Consider the following 10,958-nt stretch of genomic DNA (forward strand, 5'->3'; position numbering starts at 1 on the left):
GGCTCCAGTAGATGGAGGTCTAGTGGCTCACTTAGGGTGTGGCCTAGAGGTTAAAGGGACCTTGGCTCCAGTAGATGGAGGTCTAGTGGCTCACTTAGGGTGTGGCCTAGACGTTAAAGGGACCTGGGCCCCAGTAGATGGAGGTCTAGTGGCTCACTTAGGGTGTGGCCTAGAGGTTAAAGGGACCTGGGCCCCAGTAGATGGGGGCCTAGTGGCTCACTTAGGGTGTGGCCTAGAGGTTAAAGGGACGAGGTAGTTGGAGGTCTAGTGGCTCACTTAGGGTGTGGCCTAGAGGTTAAAGGGACCTGGGCTCCAGTAGATGGAGGTCTAGCGGCTCACTTAGGGTGTGGCCTAGAGGTTAAAGGGACCTGGGCTCCAGTAGCTGGAGGTCTAGTGGCTCACTTAGGGACCTGGGCTCCAGTAGCTGGAGGTCTAGTGGCTCACTTAGGGATCTGGGCTCCAGTAGATGGAGGTCTAGTGGCTCACTTAGGGACCTGGGCTCCAGTGGTACTACTCCTTCGTTAAGTTGAAACATGCTCTAGGTGGTTCTTTGAGAAATTGTCTCATGGCTAAATGGAGATGCAGTTAGTGGCCAAGTGAAGACGTGGTCTCCCGGCAAAGCTGAGATCCGGCGGCTGAGGTCGCATGTTGTTATGCAGTGGTTGGCTGGAACTATGGTCTTTTGGCTGCACGCTGGAATGTGGGGCCAAGAGACTCAAGCTCCAATTGCATTTTCTTAATTTGACCACAATATGTGATCTTGGGAATATTACTGTTATCTTCTGTGCACTATTTCCTCAGCAGATAAAATGAAGAGCAAGTAGAAAAAACTAGGTGCCAGAATTAAGCATTTTATAGTAAAAGCTGTACATTTTCTTAAAACATCACCCCAGGCCCATTCTGATATCCCAGCCTTTGTACATTGTGGGGCAATTCCTATGTATATAGCAAGCTAGCACTGGGAGATTGTATCCACTGTCCTAAGGCTTCGAGTGGCAATCTGTCAAGGATCACCCCCGCCCCCACATAATTCTGTGGCTTCTGGCACCAGCAAGGCATAACCCAATCTGCAGCCCCGTGGCAGCCCTCTTAATCTTTGCACATGCCATGCAAAGCAGCAGTTGGCCAATGAAGATCTGTAAAGGAGGCAACATGCCCACTGTGCTGCAGTAAAAAGCCACAATACCACACACTGATGTGCTGCTTCCTCTAAGGTGTTACTGTTACTCAACTCAGGGCCCGAATCTGAGCTCGTGCTAAATGTAGTGTGGAAAGCCGACATTTTCTCTTTCAGTTTCCAGCACCACTATTCTAAAATGGGTGGAAGCATTGGGGGGGGAGATGCAGCGCGTTCCTGCAGCAAAAGCTGCTTACATCTTTCCTTTTCATAAAAACATGAACACTGCGAGCATTTCTTAAAAGACTGCCACTTTTCTCATTTCACAAAGTTTTCTTAAGCTTTCATTAAATTAGAAAAGTGTTGCTGCAGTCTATGCAATGCTATTTCTCTAAAGGGAAACGTGTGCAGTAGAGTTTATTTGGTACCTCACTGTTGCCGTATTTTTAACTCATCTTTTTGATGTGCTAAAAGAGTGCTTTTGAAAGGCGCCCCCCCCCTATGCCTCCCCTGCAGTCTTCACTGTTGCTAAGGCTATTGTCAAGGAGTAAATCAGGAAGACACAAAAGTCATGGCTTCGAAGCTAGGCCACCACATTGTCACTTGAACAAAATATGGTGCTTTTAAGGAAATTAGTTTTCCTTCATGGAAGAACACTTTCCTATTTTGCATGCACCTCAGAATCAGGCCGCCAGTGGTACACAGTTGATCACTTTTGGAAGGATGAAAGGCTGAGCTGGGCGAAATTCAAACATGGCACCTACAGGTCACACATACAACATCGAAGAGAGCATTTAAGCAACTGAGTTATCTAACAGGTCATTACGACCCATCAGAGTTCTTTTGGAATTACAGCCTACAGGTATTCCTTCATAGGCTGACCTCATCGTTGCCTTTTCCAAAGCCTTTAGAGGGAGTGTGGAGTTCAGGTAATTACGTTATGTTATTGGGATTTCTACCGCAGTGGGGGGTGGGGAGAGTTGTTGGCGGGTAGAGGGAGAGACAGATGCAAAACCTGTCATGTTCTTGGGTGCAGACTGGAAGTACCCAGGTCCTGTGCCTGTAGCTTAAGGTGGGTACATTTTAGAGGGGCGGTGCATCTTATATTCACCAACAATATGTGCTTAAAATGCCAGCAAAAGCCAGCATCCCCTGCAACTCTTTGGAACAGGGGCACCAGAAGGTGCTATGTTCAAAAGTCATCCGAGACACTGTGGTTTTAATGGACAGGAGGTGCCCTTGGCAGGATACATTCATTAGCTCAGGGCAGAATCGGACCCACGTGTTCTTCTGGCCCTGTGTGTGACCAGGGCCCGGTCCAGGGTCCCCAGCAAGCCAAAGGGGTGGGGAAGGGTGGGAAGAAATGGGCAACTACTCACCTTGGGCCATGCAGAGGCAGAGCCCCAGGGCGGTCAGCACACGGGCCTCCATGAGCGCGCTGTTTCCCGTGTCCTCCTTCCGCGGTGCCTCCCAGTAACTCTCCCCCTCGTGTGCGCTCCCCCTGCGCCCGGCGGTGCTCCTCCTCCTTCCCAGCGCGGCCCGCGTCTTTATCCTCTGCCCCTCTCCCTGCACACGCCGCCTGGGGCCTTGGGAATAAAGTCCCCGCGGGCAGGGAAGGGGCTGTGGCGGGAGGCAGGGAGGCGGGCATTTGCATAATCCGCTACTTCCCCGGAATTTCGCAATCTGGTGGAGTCCGGCGCAAGGTAAACATTTCCTTATCGCGGTGGATACCTGGACGGGTTTCGGGAAGGCCGCCGCCGCTCCTCGGACTCGTTCCAAGACACACACACACAACACACACAACACGCGTCCGGTGCACCCGGGGCAGACGCCTCGGGGGGGAGGGAGGCAGAGGAATGGGGCGAGGGGGCTGTATTCTGAAAAATGCGGAAGGAGAGGCAACGTCTGGTGTTCAAGAAAGGGGCCCACAAACCCCCCCAAGGCCTCCCCCGCTCGTTGAGCAAGCGACCTCCCCAGAGGTTTGGAGGGGGTCTTCAGTGGAGTAACTTTGCTGAAACAGTTGAGGGGGACATGACATCTAAAGGAAAGGGGCACGTGCCAAATGAATGGGCATACAATGGTTTGCCACAAAAGTTGGGGGGGAGGGGCGGTGTTTTTAAATGCCACATTGGCCTTTTTAAATAATGCGTCGAAGTGATGCAGTTTACAGGCAGCCTTTTCTGAAGGAAAACGATAAAGCCACCCCAATAATTTAGTCAAGTCAAGAAGAGGGTTATTATTTTGCGCATTATACCCCTTACAATCGCGATAAAATGCATACACAATGTAAACATAACCCACCAGATTTACAAAAATAGGGTAAAAACAGCCTCGACACTTTACAGAAACACATATTATGAAAATCATACTCTTAGAAAGAAATCTGGCTCACAATAAGCCTATTTGGAACTCACACAAAAATCAGACCATTTATGCTGTGTAGAACTGCATATAGAACCTACATGTTGTAAGGCGCTCACACGCGCGCCTTTTTTTGGACACAGATAACAATTTCCCCCTGAACGGCTTACACAAATGACGTAGGAAATGCGAATGAACAACTTCTTTCATTTAATCACAGTGGGCGCACTTCTCTACACTACCCTGTTTTCGGTTTACCTTAATGCAGCCTACTGGAGGATACCAAAACATAATTGAATAAACAAAGCTTTGTTGAAAATGGCTTAATACTGTCAAGGGACGTGCAGTGAACTTAGTGACGGCAACCCACACCAGCCAGGCACAGAGTCCAGTAACAACCGTCTACAATTCATCATGATCACACCAGCTACATACCCCCAACATCCCTATAACCACCCTATCCAAACCAGCCTCTGCCCCAACCAGACAGAAACGGAGACACATAAAGTGTCTGGGAAGAAAATCCCCCTGGCCGGAGGTCTCTGTTAGGTATCCAACTGAGAGTGTAAAATTGTGAACTGGGAATTCAAAGTGGTCCTGCTACGGGTCAAGCCAAACCCTGAGCACATTCGAAAGTCTCTGCTATCTAATACGAACTGTAATTGTGGACAAGGGATCTGAGCCTGGAAGAGAGGGATCCGGGGTGAACCGTGACTCACCCGCGAAAAGATATTGCTGTGACAGATGTGAACTAGACTGAGGGATGCCAACAAATTTTACTGAGACTGGTCCGAGCCCGGCTGAGGGAGACAAGTTGTATAAAGGGGACCTGAGCCCGGAAGAGGGAGATCTAAGGTGAAGAGTGACTCACTTGACTTGCGTATTTGTGAAAGAACCTTTCATTTGTTTTTGGTCCACCAGGCCCTCTGACTCAAGAGACTTTGATAGCATAAGATACTTGGGCCCAGAAGGCCCTGATATTGGTAATGGAGCTGTGTTCCCATACCAAAGAAGCCCAAGCGTGTGCTATGCTCGAGTGAACCGCCTTGTTCTGTGCGGAAAAAGTGGCAAAGGTAGGCCAACGGCCTGAACATCCTGACTTTTCATTTTGTGAACACTTCTTTCTTTTTCATGAACATTTCCCCACACTATTTGTAACTTAGTGGTAAGGATTGGCAACATTTTTTTTTAGTATAGGCCCTTTTATTTTATTTTGTATAAAATGTTTTATTGTTTTAATAATAAGAAAAAACAAAAGGACAAAGCCAAAACATACAATTGGTTACAAACCTTACACAGCACATATTGGTCTCGTAGGATAGCACCCTGCGTTCAATCAACAGTATTCACATCGCATTGGCATTTCACATCAGCACCCCATTGAATACATTATTCGTCCATCCCCTCCCATATTCCCCACATTTTCTCTGCTTTTGTCAGGCAGCCTCTTGCCGCATATAGAAAAGGAATTCTGCACACATCAATTACCGTGCCACAGTAGAAATTAGATTCCAATGAGTTAATCTTGTTGACATATTCAATATTTATTGAGAGCCCTTTGTGATGACACGTGTTTCGGCGCTTTTAATGTGCCTTCCTCACATTGTTGTTACAGGTAAAGGTATTGGGGCAAAAATATGTAGTGTCAGGTCCAAAAATATGTTAGAGTGTGGGATAAGGGGTAATGAACAAAAAATGGTAGATTATGTACAACCAAACAGATCATATTAACATCATATGTTCCACGTGAAGTGAGATGGTCGGTTAATTCAAATGTAATAGGTCCCAAATCAGAAAACCACATTGAAAGGAATATTTTCTTCTTTTCCAAAGAACCCCAAACCGGGGATCAGTTTGTACAAAAAATCAAATAAAAGTAAAGCATACATCATGGTAAAAGTAAAGCATACATAATGGTAAACGCAGTTGGGTAGCATGACATTGCATACAAATGTGTGACAGTAGTTTGGCAAAAAAGTGTGGGCCTCATTAAACGGTAGGCGGTAACCATTGCGCCCGCCGGTATTTTACCGTGTCCGCCTTGGTGGATGGCAGAATTACCGCCCTACTCCAAGGTGAGCGGGGGTGGTAATTCCCCATTAACCAAGGCACTTCCCCATTCCCATTTTTGCCCCAATAGGGTATAATGGGAATGGGGAAGGAGCTAATGACGGTACCGCAAATTGCGGTACTGTAATTAGCTTCGAGGTCCGTTTGCGGCACCCTACTTTAACATCTGGTAAAACCAGCCATTAAGGTTGGGTCCCGCAAACGGAACTCGTAGTAAGGTGGTAAGGGTTTACCGGTACTGGTGCCCTTACCGGTACCGGTAAACCCTTACCGCCTAATGTGTAATGAGGCCCTGTGTATTTTAAGAATTTTAAACATACCATCCGGACGTCATGTTGTATTGGTCATATAATAAATGTGGACAAGGATAGAGAAGAAGGGGGTAGGGAAATTAGAGGGAGTTTGGAGAGACAAAACAAGAATGAAAAGACTTTAGTAAAACTCAAGGGTGCATGATTTGTATCATTGGTCATTCCTTATGGGCAGAAGGGGCTTACCCATCGGCTGACTTCTCCGCTGCTCAATAACGTGGTGGTAGGGTGAGTCCCATCAGACTCTTATAAATCAACACAAGCTTCTGAAAATGGAGGTACGAGATAAAACGTCACTAATGCGGTTGGGGCGTCTGTTTGCACCCTCCTTTTGCCATATATCTTGGTCAATGTAGGACATCAGTTTTATGAAATGGAGAAGGTCTCCTAAATAAGACCTATATGTTATAGGGCGCATAATTCGTTTACTAACAGTGAGGTTTGAATGACTCCATACATGATGTTATATCGGTGCGCATGATCATTTTCTTTTTCCAGCGTATATCCTAGAGGTCCAAGCCTCAATATGTGCAGCGTAGCTTAATTAAATTGTGGCTCTAAATCCCTAATAAGCAGTGTGTTTTGAGCTGAGAGTAATATTCGTATTAAGCCATGAGCAGAGAAGGGAAAGATGTACGTCTTCCCAATAACTATCACGTTCTTGCCACGTGTAATAATCTAAACAGGGTACCGCCTGTAGCACGGACCCATTGTTAATTGGTGCAGGCTAGTCGATGGGCTTGGCAGCCCCCTAGGGCTTACCTTCAAATATCAGGATTCGTGCATCACGCGTCAGACAAAATGGAAGTCGTCGCTCGATTTCCAATTGTATATGGGTCGTTGCCGTGGTTACGGATAAGCCCTACTTCTCTCTCCGTAGTCCAAAAACCTGTCAGCCATATTTAGGGATAGAATCCTTTTTACATGTGGTGAATATGTATATATACCATTGCCGAGTACATCCTAGTATTCGCACGGCAATCTGATCATTCAAAAGATAAGTTCACATGATTAAAAAAGCCTTAGTCCAGTGCTCCACATGTTTAGGCAAAATGCCATCAATCCATGTGACGGTTGAGTGGATAGGCTGCCAGAGGAGTGTTTAATCCTCCAAGTGCATTGTTGTCAATGTAGTCGGAGTGGCGTTCGTGCGCCAGGGTTAGCAATAAGATGTCATGTTTATACCTTCAATAGCACTAGATCTGATGTTCCACGTACAATAGTGGAAGTGTTGTTAGTCCTTGAGGAGGGACCTAAACTTTATTGTCAAAACTTCGTATTACACGATTATCAGTATATCGTGACAGATCTGATCTGAGTGGGAGTCTAGTTGCTATTAACATGTTGTGGTACATGCATACTATTAAGCTACTTTAGATCACTGATGAAAACGTCTGAGTTCAAATGGTGTGTCGCATGGTCTATGATGAGGGAGTGTGGAGCGACAATGGGATGTTGTGCATAACCAGATCCTTCCCAATTTATATGGAGAGAAGTATAAGTAGAGTTAGCATAGTCAAATGTGATAGGTTGATAAATAAAACCTAATAGGTTGGTTTCTGTGTCAGATTTCTTGGTCTTGGTATGTGTGTCACCTCGAATTCATGAGTTTCGGTTGTATTGCTTGAATTCAATATAGCTCCATGCAATAGTACATACGACTAGAAAAAGAAAATCATAGAAAATATGACATTTCATTGTCTGTGTTTAAGCCGAGTTCTATACTTCGGAAAAAATTGATGAGTTTGGCCTCCTCCTGGCGTAAGAACAGTTCCTGATTTCCTCCTCTGCGCCCCAGGGCAACTCTTTTTTAGACCTATGAATTTGATGTATTGTTTGTTATCCATCTGATGGAAGCATTGCCAGTGTTCAGCTAGAGGCAGATTCTTGTCTTGCCGCATATACTCTATGTTCCATAGCGGCACACATGTCCATATCGGCAGTCCATTGGTCCAAGGTCGGGCATTCAGAGACACCCCATTTTTGGGCGATATTGCGCTTTATCAGGCCGGCAGCCGTGAACAGAATTAATCCCTCCCACCTTTTAGCAGTGTTTTCATCAGGCATGCCCAGTAGGAGTGTTTTGGGGTCCATTGCTACGATGCAGGTAAGGACGTCAGATAGCTTATTGCAACATTTGCACCAAAAGATCTTAATTCGGGGACATCGCCACAGTATATGCATAAAGGAGCCCTCCCCCTCCCGTCACCTCAAACAGTTGGGGTTTGTGGCGTGCCACCAGCCGTATAGCGATGTCCTGGGATAGTAGACACGATATAGTATTTTAAGTTGAATCAGCCGAAGCCTGGAGGAGATTGCTATTTCGTGCGGATGCATTAGTATTTGTTACTAGTCTTCTGGTTCTAGGGTTCCCACATCGGTCCACCATTTCTTTTTGAGATTAGTTAGCTCCGGAGTGACACAAGCTGACATAGCATTGTACAGAATAGAGATGAGCTTAGTGGGGATGGAAGCCGCTAGCATATTGCGCTCTGGAGGAGTACACTCTGGCACAGTACCACTTGTTGGAATATGTTTCCTCAGTGCGTGAGTGAGTTGTGTGTAGTGGTAGTTCTCGGTAGTAGGGAGTAGGAATTTCTGTTGCAGGGTTTCAAACAGGAAAATGCTACCCTCAACAAGAATGTCAGTGTAACGAACTGGCGCCCCATTTACTCAAAATGTACCAGCAAGCCCGAACCACAGGCAGCCTGTCGGCGGACCTCAGAAGGGCCACAATAATTGTAATACCCAAAGCAAATAAGCCCCCAGATGAGTGCAGCTCATATAGATCAATCTCCCTTATTAACACAGAGGCGAAGATATTGGCCAAACTGCTAGCCACACGCCTGCAACGGGACATAACATCTCTGATTCACCCAGACCAGTGCGGCTTTATGCCCGGCAGGTCTACGAGAATGAATATACGAAGAATACATTTAGCCATCGAACGTGCCCAGACCCTGAACATTCCCCTAGGAGTTCTTGCAATTGACTTTGAAAAAGCATTCGACTCTATCTGCTGGGAGGCACTCTGGGAGATCATGCGCAAGATGGGGGTCCAGGTGCAGTTCTTATCCTGGGTCCAGCTACTATACAACGCACCGATGGCCGAGGTCAGAGTGAACGGTTGGACATCTCGAACCTTCCCCTTGGGGAAAGGGACGCGACAAGGCTGTCCCCTGTCGGCCCTCCTTTTTGCATTAGCGATGGAACCACTTGCCCAGCTCCTGAGAGACGCACCCACATGGAGAGGGATCCCGGTCGGACTAGACTGGGAGGATAGGGTGTCACTATATGCGGACAACCTGTTGATATATATGAGCGACCCCAGGTCAGCATGTGCGGTAGCGACGCAACTACTCCGGAAATATGGGGCCTTCAGTGGCCTGAGAGTGAACTGGTCCAAATCTACGATATTCACATTAAGCCAACTAGGCATGGAGCCCCCAGAGCTCTGCCCATACAAAATGCCCCCTGACCACTTTCAGTACCTGGGCATCAAGATCACAAGAAACCTTAAGGACTACATGTCCAATAACTTACAACCCATTACAGACTGATTTGGGGGAGATGTGCAACATTGGAAAGCTCTACCACTGACCCTGTTAGGTTGCACAGCATTGTTCAAAATGCTAACAGTCCCCCGATACCTATACATACTCCAAAACATCCCACTCCACATATCGGGGAAATTGTTCCAGAAAATAGATGGTATACTCAGAACACTCCTATGGGGAGGAGGACGACCGAGGATAGCCCTCCGGACACTGCAGAGATCGATTTGGGAAGGAGGCATTGGCCTACCAAGGCTCCAATCCTACTACTGGGCTGGCCAAATGTCAGTGATAAACGACGCACTACACGCAGAACCCACGCTGCCACACGTAAGAGCATCACCCCGCTGAGCTTATATGCTGCGATACCTAGAAGAGGCCCCGACGACATGGCTACACAAACACCTCACATCTGAAAGGAAGCACATGCTTTTATGGGGTGGGACGACAAGATTACACCACTACAACCTCTCTGGAACAACAGGAACCTCCCCAAGATATCCAAACTGCCAGAATGGCCCATATGGGCGAGGTGTGATATAGGAAAAGTGGGAGACATCGTAGCGGACGACAACATTAAACCCTATGAGTATCTGGCTTTGTCCTTTAACCTCCCAGAGTCAGAATGTTACCACTACACGCAGCTATGACACGCTCTACAACAACACCTTCCTGCCCTCTCCAACATGCCGGACAGTACCTCACTGGAACGGAACATAATTGAGGATCACATCCAGGCAAAGGTCACCACAGTGATGTACAACGTCATAACCTCATTTGCCACACCAGAATTAACACGGCTGAAAACAAAGCGGGAAGATGACGTGGAGGAAATTATGCCAGAAGACTGGGTCCAAATCCTCATGTACCCCCGTGAAACTGCCATCTCGTCTAGGCTAAGACGAGTACAGCTTAAAATACTCCACAGGATCTATTACCCGAGAATAGCTCTGTACAGCTGGGGTACAATAATGGAGCCTAACTGTTTACGCTGCCATGAAGAAGAAGGATCTTTCTTTCACATACTGTGGGAATGCCCACACATCAGTCACTACTGGAAACAGTGCTGCAATATCCTTACGAAGGTCCTGCGACAAACAATCCCCAGAGACCCAAAACCGATGCTGTTAGGAGCGGACAGTGAAATAGACCTGCCCAGGTATGAAAAACTATGCTTTATTACCACGACTGCGATAATCAAAAGAAATATAGCCCAGCTCTGGGGTGCAGCACAACCGCCACAGGTAAACCAGTGGATCACAGACGTACAAATTTGCATAGCCATTGAAAGAAGAGTCTATAGAGCCAGGGGATGTCCTTAAAAAGCAGACAAGATTTGGCAACACTGGGAAGACAGTGTATGAACCCTCGAACCATGCAGCCTAGCTACCAGGAGATACGAGATACGGACAATATAGCGGAGCTCTCACCATGTGAAATGTTATGCAATGTATGCAATCTTTGTGAGCATGTTTACCATCAAACGTTAATTTTGTTGTAATGTTATGTTCTGGCCCGCTTCGGACCAGTGGTTTTGTGTTGTAA

General features: G+C 46.9%; 1 protein-coding gene across 1 annotated transcript in view; it reads right to left on the bottom strand.

Moving 5' to 3' along the window:
- CFB (complement factor B) overlaps window positions 1–2,804 on the bottom strand; it is a 254,630-nt gene extending 251,826 nt beyond the window's left edge. The window contains exon 1 of the mRNA XM_069635005.1: window positions 2,497–2,804. Coding sequence (XP_069491106.1) covers window positions 2,497–2,548 — 52 coding nt within the window. The 5' untranslated portion in view covers window positions 2,549–2,804. The remainder of the gene's footprint in view (window positions 1–2,496) is intronic.
- Between the last annotated feature and the right edge of the window lie 8,154 nt (window positions 2,805–10,958).

Source organism: Ambystoma mexicanum, chromosome 13 (genome assembly GCF_040938575.1).
Source record: "Ambystoma mexicanum isolate Mex_15411 chromosome 13, UKY_AmexF1_1, whole genome shotgun sequence".
Lineage (NCBI taxonomy): Eukaryota > Metazoa > Chordata > Amphibia > Caudata > Ambystomatidae > Ambystoma > Ambystoma mexicanum.